The sequence below is a fragment of the Engystomops pustulosus genome, chromosome 7 (assembly GCF_040894005.1).
Source record: "Engystomops pustulosus chromosome 7, aEngPut4.maternal, whole genome shotgun sequence".
Classification (NCBI taxonomy): Eukaryota; Metazoa; Chordata; class Amphibia; order Anura; family Leptodactylidae; genus Engystomops; species Engystomops pustulosus.
This window is the reverse complement of record NC_092417.1, coordinates 113,690,028-113,705,558: the sequence shown is the minus strand read 5'-3', so window position 1 is coordinate 113,705,558 and position 15,531 is coordinate 113,690,028. Positions and strand designations below refer to the sequence as shown.

Here is a 15,531-nt window from a genome sequence, read left to right as displayed (position 1 = left end):
GAGGTAGTTCTGAAGGCAAAAGGGGGTCCAACCCGTTACTAGCATGGTGTACCTAATAAAGTGGCCGGTGAGTGTACATCACTGGCAATAGCATCTATACTTATTTTACCTGCTGATCAGCTGCAAATTTCTCTTTCCAAATGTTCTTTATTATACTGTACATTTCTCTTAGGCTTAATTTTAGATTTTTCACTGGTCCTTCATGGCGCAGATGGATGGGGACATTATCCCCAGTTCCCTAGAAATAACAATCAGTATCAAAGTGTAAAAGAAATGCAGTATGTAAAAATATTGTTGTAATCGCAATAAAAACAGGGATTAATAGGTATAAACCCCATTGTGATCCATCATCCAGTGTGATCTAAAAACATTATAAATATATAAAGGTCTTATGCTCAACTGTGCCTGTGCTCCTCAGCTGTGTCAAGTGACCTACAGATACAGTGTGAACAGGAAGCCGTTCATGTTCATTCCTAGGACAGTCTCCATGTTATTGTGGTCAGATGACACGGCTAAGGACCAAATAACAGATTTTTAAATCTGTCACAGGAAAAGTCCTACCATGCCTGGAAAGAAATCCTTGTCTTTGAGAATTCTTTTCCCCAGTTCTGTCAGTAGCACGTCTACCAGCTGACCACTGGTCTTTCCATCGGATAACTTGGACCATCGTTGAAAAATTTCAGGAAAGATATCTGCAGAAAATTACCACAAGTAAGGTTTCTGATTCAATTTTCCTTTATATAGCGCATACATATTTATATGGATACGTGGAGGCCAACACCCAGAGCATGCAACAATCATCAGCTCTGGGTGCCACAATAAATAGCTATCCCCAGTTTTTATAAAACTTCTGGCATTAATGGTTAAAACAATAACTTAAATATTAAAGGTTACCTGGCTCCTGTGTCCCTGGGGAGTGTTGAGCTTACAGCAGAGTCCCCTTCCTTTTCCCTCAAATGCTCATCTGTGAGTTTAAAAAAAAAAAAACCCTCCTCCTCCTCTCAGTCACTAGTTGTCCCCACCTCTGCTTCCCCCTCTTGCAGATACAGAGGAGACATGCTGCCAGGTGACTAGGAGGAGAAGGTTTTTTTTTTTTTTTAAACTCACAGATGAGCATTTTGCAAAAGGGAGGTGAACTGTGCTCTGTGCTGAACACTCCCCAGGGACACAGGGCACAAGCTGGCAGGGAGCCAGGTAAAGTTAGATATAAAGTATTGTTTTAACCACTAATGCCAGAAGTTTTATAAAAACAGTTTGAGAATAAGCTATTTATTGTCTGTGGGACATGGAGGAGGCTCAAAAAGGTGTCTGCTGACAGGTTGCCTTTAAAGGGATATATAAGGACTTATTTTTTCTTATCACCAAGGAGAGGTCATCTATAACAGAATGTCCTACGTCCACTTCAAAGGGCTGTTGTCAGTAGCTCAGTCTCAGTCTAGTGTATGGGGCTGAGCTGCATCACCAGGGAAAGCCCTGTGCTGAAGTAAAAGATTGCAGTGTTTGGAGAGGCTGATCACAGGGGTGACTATTACCACACATGTTATGTTTCTGTTAAGATAAATTTCTCTCTAAAGCTGCAGGGGCCTCCTCCAAGCAATGAGGTGCCTAGTAATGTTTCTTCCCATCCTCATTTACTACAGGGGTCTGACACTGCTTCAAGGAGAGACCACCATCTGTACACCCCTGCTTACTGTTTTAACCAAGATTTGTGAACATTGACATCTAACCGAGAAAGAAATAGGCCTTAAAAGCATGATAGAGGTTATCCTTACCTACACATTTCTCCCAAAGCGGCCCAGGGCTTGTGCTCCTCTGAAGGTCCTCCAAATCCTTGGAGAGATAATCGCGTTCCTGTACAACTTGTTGGTTAATCTGTAGAAGTGACTTGTGTTCTCTCTGTAACTGGGAGAGATCCTTCTGAAGAAGTTCTGTCTGCGCCAATAATGAACAATGGTAAGGGATAACCCAGACAACCATTTTCTTATAAGTAAGACTATGCAGGAGTGCACTGCAATATACATGTACTTGCCTTTTCAACACACACAGCAAGAGTTTTTTCCTGTTTTTCAAAGTCTCTTCTGGGAACCACATCTCCATAGTCCGCTTTTAATGTATTGAGTTCAACTTGAGTCTTGGCAAGATCACTATGGGCCATCCTTAATGCTATGGCTAAAGTCACTGGGTCTTCTCCCTGCTCTTCTACAATGTAGAAGAAACAGACTAATAGTTACATGTTGTAGAGACATAGTGATACTATAGGATAATGGATTGATTTGCAGATTTAAAGGGGTAATTTACAGACATGGTGTTAAATTTGACATGAAACGGCAATGAAGTAATGTTCCAGAGCTTGCTAGAACTTACTATGATCCTGGGATTGCCTTAAGTCTTCTTGTTGATGCTTCAGTTCATTTATGTCGGATATTAGAAGTTTCCGAGCATCACACTCATTCCTGTACTTTAAGTATACGTCTTCCATTTCTTCTTGCAGCTTGGAGACCTGCGGGCAGTAACACGGTCATAAAAGAAATACATAAGTAGAAGTAGATTGCAAAGAATTAATGGCCATGTTATGAACTCCCTCGCCAGGAGATTTGACAGGTCTACTACCAAGTGCTTCCACTCTATTCTCCACTATGGAACAGATAAAGAGAAGCAGTTTAAAGATGACATCCACCAATCAGTGTCATCTATCCATGTAGATCAGAACAAGGGGCACGTCTTATTTTAAGGTGTTTTCCGAGGATAAAAAAAGATTTTCTACACAGGGCTTAAAATACAATGGGGCACATTTACGAAGGGCTTTGCGCCAGTTTTCTGTCCGACTCTGCACGTCCTTTCTACTGCAAACTGCTTGCACAGGTATTTAAGAAATGTCTGCACCACAAATGTGTCACACGCATCCCTTTGGGACACAGACAAACTAGGCATCATGCTAAACAAATTAAGGGGCGTTCAGGTGCTCAGTCGGATCGTGCACCAGATTTAACATGCAAGGGCCAGTTCAGGGAGCGCCATATTCATGAAGAATGGGCACCAGAAATTAATCTGGCACACCCTACATTATACACAGGCAAGCCACAATTAGTGTAGTTTGCACCATTCTTAGAAATGTGCCCCAATAAACTCTTTATACTTGCTTCTTCCAGTGCTCCTGCAGCAGCGCCCAGTAATTGTCTCTGTATGCTAAGGCCAGTGGTGCCACCCGCCCTTTGCTGCCTTCTACTGTTTAAACTCCCGCTGTAGCAGGCACGCAGCAGTGGTCAGGACGGCACCACCGGCCTCTGTGTACAAGCAGGAACCCAGCAGTGGTGAATCGCTTCATGAGTGAACTAGAGCACTGCAGGATGTGAGTAGAAGTGGTTCATTTATTTTTTTTAGGTTTATTGTTTTTTTGTTTTTTTTTTTTTTTATCCCTGGACAACTTCTTTTAAGAATCTTAACCCCTTAGCGCTCTGTGTCCAAAATATCGGATGCAGAGCACTGGGCTTTAACGTTCAGCGTCTGATATATTGGACCCTAAGCTGATGCCGGCCCAGGCCAGGATATGAGCTGGGCCGGCATCAGGATACACAGGGTGCCGGATGTAACTAACAGTTGTCATCCCAGTGTAACACCCACTGTCGGAGTGTGCTCTGATCGCAGGTGTTTAACCCATTTAAACTTCCTTTCTATGATCTCTGCCCCACGATCGCCCCCAGATGATTGCTTGTTCATGGTCTCATGGTGTTACGAGTAAAAAAAAAAAAGTTATTCAATAACAAATAAATTAATAAAATCAATAAAAATGCCCATAAGCCCCATAACTTATAAAAAGACATATAATGTGCTAAAAAGTCTAAATAATAACACAAACCCACCTATATAGTATCACCGCATCCATAACAACCCGTAGAATAACAGTAAATAATTATAGAACCCTCACAATGAATGGCGTAAAAAAACCTTTTAAAAATCCAGCAAAAAATATGATTTTATTACCTATTTAATCCCACAAAAAAATGCAATATAGAGTGATCAAAAAAACATATGTACTCCAGGATGATACTGTTGCATAGCACATCTCCTGCAAAAAAACAAGCCAAAACCAGCTCTGTAGCCAAAAAAGTAAAAAGGTTATACCACTTGGAAGTGAACAAATGATTTTTCCCCACATTGGATATGTTATTCAGCAACTTATTTATGTGGTAAATCTATTTGCCTGAAAACGCAATGATTTCGAATTTCGAAAATGACACATTTTTTCTTTTTTTTTTTTGTGAACACTTATCAGCTGAGCCTTAAGCTATAAAATGTACCTGCGCCTGTAAAGAGATCTTCTCATCTTTCAAGTTATCAATCATTTTCAAGAGATTATCTTTTTCCATTTTTAGGGTTTTTACTTCATATTTTTCTTTCTCATAAATCTCTTGAATTCTCTTGTCACACTGCTCAGATACAGAAACAAGCATGGCCTTCAAGGGCTCCAGTGATCGGATCCTTTCACGTTGGTGAGCTGGAAATACACTGAACATATGAGCCCTTTATAAGGTAAGCAAATCTTCAACAACTGTGACAACATGACACTACATGATCAGGTTAGATGTCTTCTTAGTCCTCATGCACACAACCGTTATGGGGCAGTCATCTGGTTTCATAATTTGTGGCTAGACCACTGCCTCCTTATCGGTCTATGGGACCAGGTCACGGTGCAGTGAGCACACAGTGCCTCCCCAAACTGTGACCGAGGCGCTGGCTGACATGCAATATATCAGACCTGCTCTATGGAGAGGGGAGGGGTGAGGAGCACTGACCCCTCCTCCCATCTCCTCCTGGCTGTGTACCGTAACCCGGGCGAGCACATGGCTGTCTGCATGAGGCGCTGCTTATTTCTTGGAGAGGTTGTGGCAATAATCATATGCTGCACAGTCTTTTCTCTAAGATTGCAATATTACTTACCCTTCTGTGCCTCTTTAAATGTGTTCGTGAGACTTAAGATAAACTGATAGACTGCCAAAAATTTCAGCTTGGTTAGGTTTAGTAGTGAGGCCGAAATTTATGGGTACTGGCAGTCTGCTGGGTCTAGGTCTTTGCCGATGCTGAGCGGTGGCAGCAGAGGCATTGTGATGCCAAACTCATTAGTGTATGGTTCACAGTATAATGGCGCAGATGTATTTTTCTTTTGCAGCTTTTTAATGCGTTTTCCGTAGCCCGTAGCCCGCCATGCACTGGACCACAGTCGCGTGTAATCACCCTCTAAGGTGCTTCAACTGAGTAATGGGTCTGAATATTTATGTCAAAACAATATAACATTGTCTGATTTTTAAAGAATTTATTTGCATGGTGAAAAATGAGTATTTGGTCAATAACATAAGTTCATCTCAATACGTTATTATATATCCTTTGTTGGCAATGACAGAGGTCATATGTTTTCTATAAGTCTTCACAAGGTTGGCACACACTGTTGCTGGTATGTTGGCCCATTGCTCCATGCAGACCTCCGTTAGAGCAGTGATGTTTTGGGGCTATTGCTGGGCAACACGGACTTTCAGCTCCCTCCAAAGGTTTTCTAAGTAGCTGAAATCTGGAGACTGGCTAGGCCACTCCAGGACCTTGAAATGCTTCTTATGAAGCCACTCCTTCATTGCCCTAGTGGTGTGCTGGGATCATTTTTATGCTGAAAGACCAAGCCATGTTTCATCTTCAATGCCCTTGCTGATGGAAGGAGGTTTGCGCTCAAAATATCATGGCCACATTCATTCTTTCATGTACACAGATTAGTTGTATTGGCCCTTTGCAGAGAAACAGACCCTCATTATGATGTTGCCCCCCCCCCCATGCTTCACAGCAGGTAGGGTGTTCTTTGGATGCAACTCGGCATTCATTCTCCTCCAAACATGAAAAGTTGTGTTTCTACCAAACAGTTCTACTCTGGTTTCATCAGACCATAAGACATTCTCCCGATACTCTCCTGGAACATCCAAATGCTCTCTATCAAACTTCAGACAGGCCTGGATATGTACAGGATGCTGCAGGATCTGAGTCCCTGGCACCGTAGTGTGATACTGTAGCCTATTTTACGTTGGTCTCCCAGGTTTCTGTAGGATTTTGTTCACTGTTCTTGTGATCATTTTGACCCCACAGGATGAGGTCTTGCATGGAGCCCCTGATCGAGGGAGATTATCAGTGGTCTTTTATGTCTCCCACTTTCTAATTATTGCGCCCACAGTTGATTCCTTCACAACAAGCTGCTGTATAATGCATATTCAGTCTTCCCAGCCTAATGCAGGTCTACAATTTATTTCTGGTGTCCTTTGACAGCTCTTTGGTCTTCACCATAGTGAAGTTTGGAGTGTGACTGTTTGAGGCTGTCGACAGGTGTCTTTTAATAATGAGTGGAGGACAGAGGAGCCTATTAAAGAAAAAGTTACAGGTCTATGAGAGCCAGAAATCTTGCTTGTTTGTAGGTGACCAACATACTTATTTTCCACCATAATTCGCAAATAAATTCTTTTAAAAAAATCGGGCAATTTTTTTCTGGATTTGTTTTCTCATTTTGTCTCTCATAGTTTAGGCTTACCTGTGATGTCATTTATAGGCCTAACTCCTCTTTTTAACCCCTTAACGCTCTGCGCCGTAGCTCTACGGCGCAGAGGTATAAGGGATGTGTGAAGAGGGCTCACGGGCTGAGTCCCCTTCATACAGAGGTGGGGGTTGTTGCATATTGCAAGCACCGACCGCGGCTATTAACCCTTTGCCGGCGGCGTTTAAAAGACGACGCCGCGCGGGCGCCGCCATCTTTATTACGATCGCCGCGCCCCCGAACGTCATCGGGGGGCGGCGATCGGTTGCCATGGTAGCCTCGAGACTATCTGGCATCTGCAGATTTGTTACAATGAGCCAGTGGCTCATTGTAATGAATGTGCTGCAAACATGCCATATATTGCAATACAGAAGTATTGCAGTATATGGTAGGAGCGATCTGAATATCTAGGGTTAATGTTCCCTAGAACGGATATAAAACATAATAAACAGTAAAAATCACAAACATATTAGGTATCGCCTGGTGTCCCAAAATGCCCGATCTATCAAAATATAAAAACTGTTACGGGCGGCGGTGACCTCCGAGGCGGGAAATGGCGCCCCAAATGTCCGAAATGCGACTTTTACACCTTTTTACATAACATAAAAAATGAAATAAAAAATGATCAAAATGTCGCACAGACCTCAAAATGGTAGCAATGAAAACGTTGCCTCATTTCACAAAAAATGACCCCTCACACATCTCCGTGCACCAAAGTATGAAAAAGTTATTAGCTTCAGAAGATGGCAAAAATTTTTTTTTCTTTTTTGTACACATTCATTTAATTTTTGAAAATGTATTAAAACACAATAAAACCTATATAAATTTGGTATCACCGCGATCGCACCGAACCAAAGAATAAAGTAGGTGTGTTATTTGGAGCGAAGAGTGAAAGTCGTAAAAACTGAGCCCACAAGAACGTGACGCACGTGCGTTTTTTTTTTCAATTTTTCCACATTCATTTTCCACAAAATAAGCCCTCACACAGGTCTGTACACGTAAAAATGAAAAAGTTAGGGATTTTTGAAGTTGGAGAGCGAGAAATGAGCCGAAAAACCCTGCGTCCTTAAGGGGTTAAGTGGGAGGACTTGCACAATTGGTGGCTGACTAAATAACTAAATACTTTTTTCCCAACTGTATCATTTTATCTTGTGATCTCCCAGAAAAATCCCTTTCCCTTGAATCTAGTATTTGGCTTCAGTAAGTCTTTTCACCGTCCTTACCGAGAGTCACTTCATACTCATTTTTAATGGCACAGAGCAATGGTTTGTAGGTCTTAAAGTCCTCCATAAAGAAATCAAAGACATCTCTGTAAGGCTGTAAGAAAACAGAAAATATGGGTCGATTTCTTGTCCATTCACAGAAAGCCCTGATTCAGAGAGAAATACCATGCCTGGGTTTAAGGTGCCAGTTCAGGAGAAATGCACCATTATCATTTGGAAAGCAAGAGATGCATAATAATAATTCTTTAATAATTCTCTATTTATATAGCGCCTACAGATTACGCAGCGCTGCACAAAGCATGACATAATGATATGTTTCACTATACACTCAAGGTTCTCCCGCTCAATTCCATTTGAGATACTTCTCTCTTGGTATGTATAATATTTTTTATTGTGTATGTATTTATAACAAAATTTTGTATTCATTTTGACTATGAGCATACTGTATATATTTGGGTGTGTTCTTTTTCATGTGGTTCCAGTAGTGGCTCAAGTGACATACAAGTCAGCCCCTTTGCCTAGGATAGGGGCTAATTTGCTGATCTCCGTTGTACCCCAAGTTGAAAGGGGAATCCTGTCACGCATGTGATGGCTGCTCCACTAATCTCTATGGCGGTAAGGAAGATAGCCGAGTACGACTCTATCCTGTGCATTCGGGCTTACTTGTATGTAACTGGAGAACCCCTTCATGTTTGTCTATACAGTATGTCTCCTTAGTGACTCCTTTCCTGCTTGTAAAACCAGTATCTACCACTAGTATATGGTATTAATATAAATTTTACAGTGATTTTATTTTATTGATACAGTGGGTTGTACTAAACCATCATGACCTGATTCACACACAGAAACCCAGTACGTTACCCCTGGTGTTGTATCTTATGCAAATTGCTTATCCAGACAAGTCGTCTAATCATACCTATTTTCTGTAATGTTACAAAGGTAAAAAAACACTTCCTTTATTGAAACCCTAAAGCATCAATGGGATTAAATGACATTGTCAATCACAGCTACACCCGCACAGATAATCACTATGTAACTGACCTGTAACCTTAGTTCTTGAGAAATGATTTTGGCTGAATCCAGTGCCTGTAGTTCTCTTCTCAAGTAGGACTCAAGTTTTTCTAGATATCGAGGTTTCGACACAGCGCTGGCATTTTCGGACCTGTTTAAAGGGGCAGTAGAATTAAAAAACAGGACAGACCCAACATAACCAATTTTTGACCTTTTCTGCTCGTAACTGTTTCTACAAAGCAAAGATACCCACTTTGTATGTAAAAGACAAATCCTAATACAGGCAATCCAGTGTGGCATGTTGCACAGGGAGTCATAAAAGAAAAAATCTGGCATAAAAAAAAATGGTAAATGAATACAAAATGGACAGAGTTCCATACTGTTCTCTTGTGAGGGAGGGTGAAATCTACTGGAAAACCACTAAATCTGTCATTGGACACTCTGATCAAGATTATGGTTAAACAATAACTCTCCACTCCTCAATTCCTAGGACTTTTCTGCCCCAGGCATTGCATTAAAATTAAGAGCACAATCTTGACTGGGGTCTAACAATTTTCTTAAATATACTAAGGATAACAAAATAACACATTCTCTAATTGAGTGTCGGCTCCAGGTTTCAGTAGGCCCCTGGGTGATAGAGCCCCAAAAGGCCCCTTTGTAGTGAACTCATGTGACAGCATTAAAAATTCAGAAGCTAAAACAGTCTCCTGTTCCCTAAAATATTCCCTAGTTGATCATACCAAACAGTCCTGTCATAGTTATTATATATATAGCCCTCTCATGGTAATTTTATATAAAGCCTCTGTGGATTCATTAGATACAGGCCCCCTCACCCCCTATGGATTCATTATGTACAGCCTTCTGTGGGCATTCCCAGCTGGCCCTTTTCTAATTCACTGTTATCAACAAAAATACAGCATTTCACTGTTATAGTTCCAAACTGTCTCTATCAATCCTGGCGTTTACAATTTTGGTTGCCCAAGGATACTACCATATATCTTCTGACTATGGTTGGATTGTTCTTATGAATAGCTTCTCTTGTCTGCTCTCTGCCTCCACCCCCTGCATTACAAGACCAGCTGAGACACAGGTACTTCCTGCCAGGAAGCAGCCGTCAGAGACTAATTCTACTAGCTACAGACAGATAAGCTCTTTATAGCAAAGCCGGCTGTGTGTTTTATTGATTAGATGAGCCAACAGAGCTGAGAGTGTCATTGGGATTTATATCCATCTCATGGATTTCATCTTCTCTGATCTGTCTCATTTCTCTTTTTCTATGTGTTAGATCTTGTTAGACTGTCCAGTGTAAATAAACCTGGACCCTGATAATCCAAACACATTATAAGCACACAGCATCTCTCAGCACAGAGGAATCATAATGTGTCTGCTTAGAAATTCCCTGATCACACTTTGGAATGTTACAATGACAATCACTGAGTGATAGAAGCTAAAACAGCAATAAAACTGAGACAAATTGTAAAGCAAGGGGTTAAAATTATCTTTATTGATAAACCAGGGACTCTTACACATAGATCCAGGCACCGTGACTATGGTAATCCTTTTATATGTGTTATCCACTGCCTCCTTCCTTCTAAAATCAACTTTTCTAATTATGTTAATGAATCAGAAGGGCCTCCCCTCCCTTTGCCTGATGTAATCTCACGGCAGCACGAAGATTCGGCACACAGTGGGAGGGGGTAGTGCTCCTGCACTGTGTAATAGACTGTGAAGCTACAGCACATAGGAGTTCTGGTAACTCCCCAAGAGCAGATATGGCTTATTAGCATAATTTTGTTGTTTTTAGAAGGAAGGAGGACATGAATAACACATATAAGAAGATTACCGCAATCAGCCTGGACTCTATGGGTAAGTGTGCCTGGTTGATCATTTATTTCATTTATTTTGTTGGTAGATTTCTTTAAAGTGCCTGGCCCCTATCCAAAGGGACATCACTCTTTGGGGGTCATTTATCTGATCTCTGTTTGTTTTGGCTAGTCTTTTTTCCATCTGCTTCTATGGTAATTTATCAATCTCACTTTTTCCTTGTGTTAAATGAGTTTTTTTTTTTCAGGTCTCTTTTTAAGACATTTGTTACAAATGTCTCAAGTCATTTCTTTCCCTTTTCTTTAAGTATGGTTTGGTCTGGAGTTTTTTGCGCCAAGAAATTTTGCAAATTTTAGACAATTTGAAATGATAAATGTCATTTGCGACATTTAGCACATCTGGAATAGAAGATAAATGTGTCTTACTGACGAAAAAGAAATGTCCCCAAAAAGGCCAAAAAATGTCTCAAAAAAGACAGAAAAAACAGGAAGAAAAATAAAGATAAATGACCCCCCTTTAAGTCCCAAAAAAATTCTTGCCAAAGAATAGTAAATAATTCTACCAACCTGGGGGAGCGTATATTAGATTCTGCACATGGTTTGTGCTTTTGAATGATGCTCTGTCCTGCTCCATATGCTGGCCAGGTAGAAAGGGTACCAATTGCTGAATTTACAAAATTCTAAAAACATAATGCACATTGATATGATACCTTATTAGAATCAAAAATGTTCAAGCAGAAATAATACAAAATATTTAAGCCTGTGAAGTCAATACAGGTGGCCCCTGACCTAAGGACACCAGATTAACAGATGACCGCCAGTTACAGACAGTCCTCTCTATCCACTGTGACCTCCGGTGAAGCTCTCGGAACTTTAGTCCAGGGCTGCAATGATCAGCTGTAAGGTGACTGTAATACATTTTTTTTTCATAATCCTAGTTTCCATTTTGAAAATTGTTTCGGGGATAAAAAATTTTTTTTTGTCTAGAACTACAATTGTAAAATATACAGTTCCAACTTACATACAAATTCAACTTAAGAACACACCTTAAGAACCAATCTTGTACGTAACCCGAGGACTACAAGGTAGTGAATACCAATAGCCATACCCCCTACTCTTGTAACCAATCCCTATACTGATCAAACAATAAATACCAACAAAAGTATACATGACCAAAAACCGTACTCAAAAAACCATATAGTAAATCAATATAATATAAATCTTTATTAATAAACATAAGGGAGATCAAAATGGACATTAAAAACACACACGTTAAAATCCACAAGAGCAAACAGCATGGTGGTAGTCAATCCATAGTATACAGTACCAAGTATCCAATCATATATACATGTAACCATATAAATAAATAAATACAGGATAGGGCTGTGCAAAGTATGCAATTATAATGTCTAACCCAGTAGTACCACAAGTGCCCGAATACCTTGCTTTCAGTAAATAAGCCCCAGACCACCACCACAGCACCCCTTATGTGTACAGGCGGTCCCCTACTTAAGGACACCCGACTTACAGACAACCCATAGTTACAGACAGACCCCTCTGACCTCTGGTGAAGCTCTCTGGATGTTACTATAGTCCCAGACTGCAATGATCAGCTGTAAGGTGTCTGTAATGATGCTTTATTGATAATCCTTGGTCCCATTACAGCAAAAAATGTTTAAACTCCAATGGTCACTGGGACAATTTTTTTTTTTGGTCTGGATCTACAATGATAAAATATACAGTTTCGACTTGCATACAAATTCAACTTATGAACAAACCTCTGGACCCTATCTTGTACGTAACCCGGGGACTGCCTGTATTAATAAAGATTTATATTATATTGATTTACTATATGGTTTTTTGAGTACGGTTTTTGGTCCTGTATACTTTTGTACGTACAAGATAGGTTCTGTAGGTTTGTTCTTCAGTTGAATTTGTATGTAAGTCAGAACTGTATATTTTATAATTGTAACCCCAGACAGAATTTTTTTGGTCTCTGTGACAACTGGATTTTAAAAATGTTGGATTGTCATAAGAACCAGGATTATCACTAAAGCTTCATTGTAGACACCTTTAATAATAACTGTTACAGCTGTTTATTGTAGCCTAAGGCTAAAGTACAGTAAATTGCCAACATCCAGAGGTCTCTTTGTAGGGGACCGTCTGTATTTGGTTCAGCTCTAAGGCCCGTTCCACACTTGCGAGTGTGATGCGATGAACTCGCATCACACTTGCAACGCATGCTGCCGGGAACGCACGGCCCGAACGCTGCACACCGGGACTGAACTAACATGCTGAGTTCACTCCCGCGGTGCAGCGTCCACAGTATGCGTTGCGAGTGTGGAACGGGCCTAAGGATTTGGAGTAGCATGAGTCTGGGTTCTGCTGGTATAATGTGGACAAATAATCATCCCATATAAAAGGGGTTGTCCACTTTCAGAAAATATTTGATATTGTTCGTGTAATGAAAAGTTATACAATTTTCCAGTATACTTTCTCTATCAATTCCTAGACCTCTGCCTGCTGTCATTCTATTGGAAGCATTATTAACTTCCTGTGGATCTAAATCTGTCCCTGATCATGTGAAGTCACACATGACTCTCAATTGTTCCAGATTCGGTGGGACAGTCCTGGTTTTTGTGTACTGCCCTGCCATCCTGGACTGATGGAAGAATGTTGTGGGCTGTCCCTCACTTCCCCATATTGTCCCACCTCCTGGTCTCTACCCTGACACTTTAGAGCTGAAGAACAGGGACCAGGAGGCGGGATCAGCTCCTGCTGCCTCCAAACGTCTCTGCTATACTCTATGCAGTCCACAGTGTACAGCCTGCAGCCCCATATGCCGAATCTAAAAAAAAAAAAAAAAACAAAATGTGTACTCACCTTCCGATGCCTTCCAACGATGCTCTGGCTTTGGCTCCGTGTTTCCGCGCGGTATGTTGCACGCACCATGACGTCAGCCGTTCGCTGACATTATAGTGTGTGCCAATGGCAGTGCACATAGTAGAATGCCAGCGAGCGGCTGACGTCATCAAGTGAGCGATGAACCGCGCGGAAACACAAAGCTGGAGCATCAATGGATAGAAGAGGACCTACTGGGGGACATCGGAAGGTGAGTACATATTTTGGTTTCTTTTTATAGACTTGAGTTTAAGCTGAGTTAGGTTTTTTTCAGCACATTTTTTGCTTATTTTTTGCTTTTGGAATGTAGAAATCATAGGGGAGAACTAATTGAAAATGCGATTTATAGCTGCTACAGCTTACAGCTAGATTAAGGCCCATAACAAAGTGACTGCAAAGGTCAGATTAATCGACTTGTTCCAGAAATGACACTAATGTCCTAACCATAGGACTGGATATCATTTGTGAGATAAGAATTGAGGTCCCTGAGTGATCCGAGTGAATGGAGCAGTGCTGTGCACATGTGAATCTCTTTTTCTTGTGAAAGTTGGGAGTGGTTTTATATCAGGGGGCTTAAAGATTTTATATTATAAACAACTTAAGGGCACAGACGGTACAGAATTTCTTCATTTGGCACTTGTTACATCTTTTATTTTTTTTATATAGGGTCTTCACTTTTGCTACTTTAAAGTCATTGTTAAAAATTAGTATCTGGAAAAGCAATTTAAAGAAAATCTACCATTTGATTTCATGCATTATGAACCTAACATAAATTGATAATGCTGTAGCTACACTGATGCAGAAATAAATCTTGTTTAATTCCTTAACTGAGTGGGTTAGCTGAAGAAACAGCTCCAGCCTTGTCCTGCCCAGCATAAGCCGAGAATATGTCTTCACTGTGTTGTCCCTGATAGGCAGAAGTAATCAATCGCTGCACCATCCTTTAGCTGCTGTGTATGAGTGATTTTTTCAGTAGAACCACTCAGGTCAGGGATTAAACAAGATATGTTTCCGCATCAGTGTAGCTACAGCATTCTCAAGGTATGTTTGGTTCCCAATGCATAAAAACAAATGGTTGATTTCCTCTAAGTAATTTTTTTTATTGAGGTTTCTCCCTGTTGTGTAACATAATACTTACAGAGTTCATCTTGGGTTGGGCAAAAAAATAAACATTCGATAAATCTTCTCCCTGATCGTTTCTTGATGTGGGAATCGCTGGAAGTTGAAGCCTTTAAAAAATGATAGAATGAATTAATGTGTAATAAGTAAACTTGTATAAAGTTCAACGATGACAATCCCTTGCATTACACTTGTTTTTTTTTTTACCTGTGCATGTATGGTTCAGGACGTCTATGGTTACTTACCACTTCCTAAATGTACACAATAGCGATGATGGAGGGTGGCGTTTCCTTCGGTTGCCAATCCCACAACACGATTATGTTATGGAGCCATTAAATATAGAGGTTGTCCACCTCAGCAAATAAATATTATTGTGTGTCTAGTGAAAAGCCCAGTATACTTCCTGTATCAATTATTTGCAGTTCTCTGGATCTATGTTTTTTTTTTCTATGGGAAGATTCAATGTTTACTTCCAGTAGTTACATATGTGATGTCACACATTTAATCTGACCCTGTCCACACCCTCTCTTCCTGCAGTCTCTGGTAGACCCAGATGCTTTACTTTAAAATAATGCTCAGTTATGCAGGAGGATCCCACAACTCCTGTCTGGTGAATTCTGTGCCGGGCAACAGCCCGAGTGCCCACTGCGAGAGCTCAGAGTGCCACCTCTGGCACCTGTGCCACAGGTTCGCCACCACTGCTCTAGAGGGTCTGAAATAATAAAATAAATCATTATAAATAAAAAAAGGAGAAACTTAAATCACCCCCTTTCCCTAGAACACATATAAATAAACAGTAAAAATCATAAAGATGTTAGGTATCGCCGCGTTCCAAAATGCCCCTTCTATAAAAATATTAAAAGATCATTCCCGTCCGTGAACACCTTAATGG

At 40.7% G+C, this 15,531-nt stretch overlaps 1 protein-coding gene across 5 annotated transcripts in view; it reads right to left on the bottom strand.

Annotated features, from left to right (window-relative positions):
* Positions 1-15,531, bottom strand: part of TSNAXIP1 (translin associated factor X interacting protein 1) — a 34,026-nt gene that overhangs the window by 5,758 nt on the left and 12,737 nt on the right. For all 5 annotated transcript variants that reach the window (XM_072117633.1, XM_072117635.1, XM_072117631.1 and 2 more), the window contains 10 exons: positions 14,659-14,749; positions 11,187-11,299; positions 8,827-8,947; positions 7,786-7,879; positions 4,299-4,495; positions 2,365-2,500; positions 2,026-2,199; positions 1,773-1,928; positions 562-692; positions 110-238 (listed from right to left, as the gene is read on the bottom strand). In XM_072117633.1, the coding sequence (XP_071973734.1) occupies positions 110-238; positions 562-692; positions 1,773-1,928; positions 2,026-2,199; positions 2,365-2,500; positions 4,299-4,495; positions 7,786-7,879; positions 8,827-8,947; positions 11,187-11,299; positions 14,659-14,667 (1,260 nt within the window). In that variant the 5' untranslated portion in view covers positions 14,668-14,749. The remainder of the gene's footprint in view (positions 1-109; positions 239-561; positions 693-1,772; positions 1,929-2,025; positions 2,200-2,364; positions 2,501-4,298; positions 4,496-7,785; positions 7,880-8,826; positions 8,948-11,186; positions 11,300-14,658; positions 14,750-15,531) is intronic.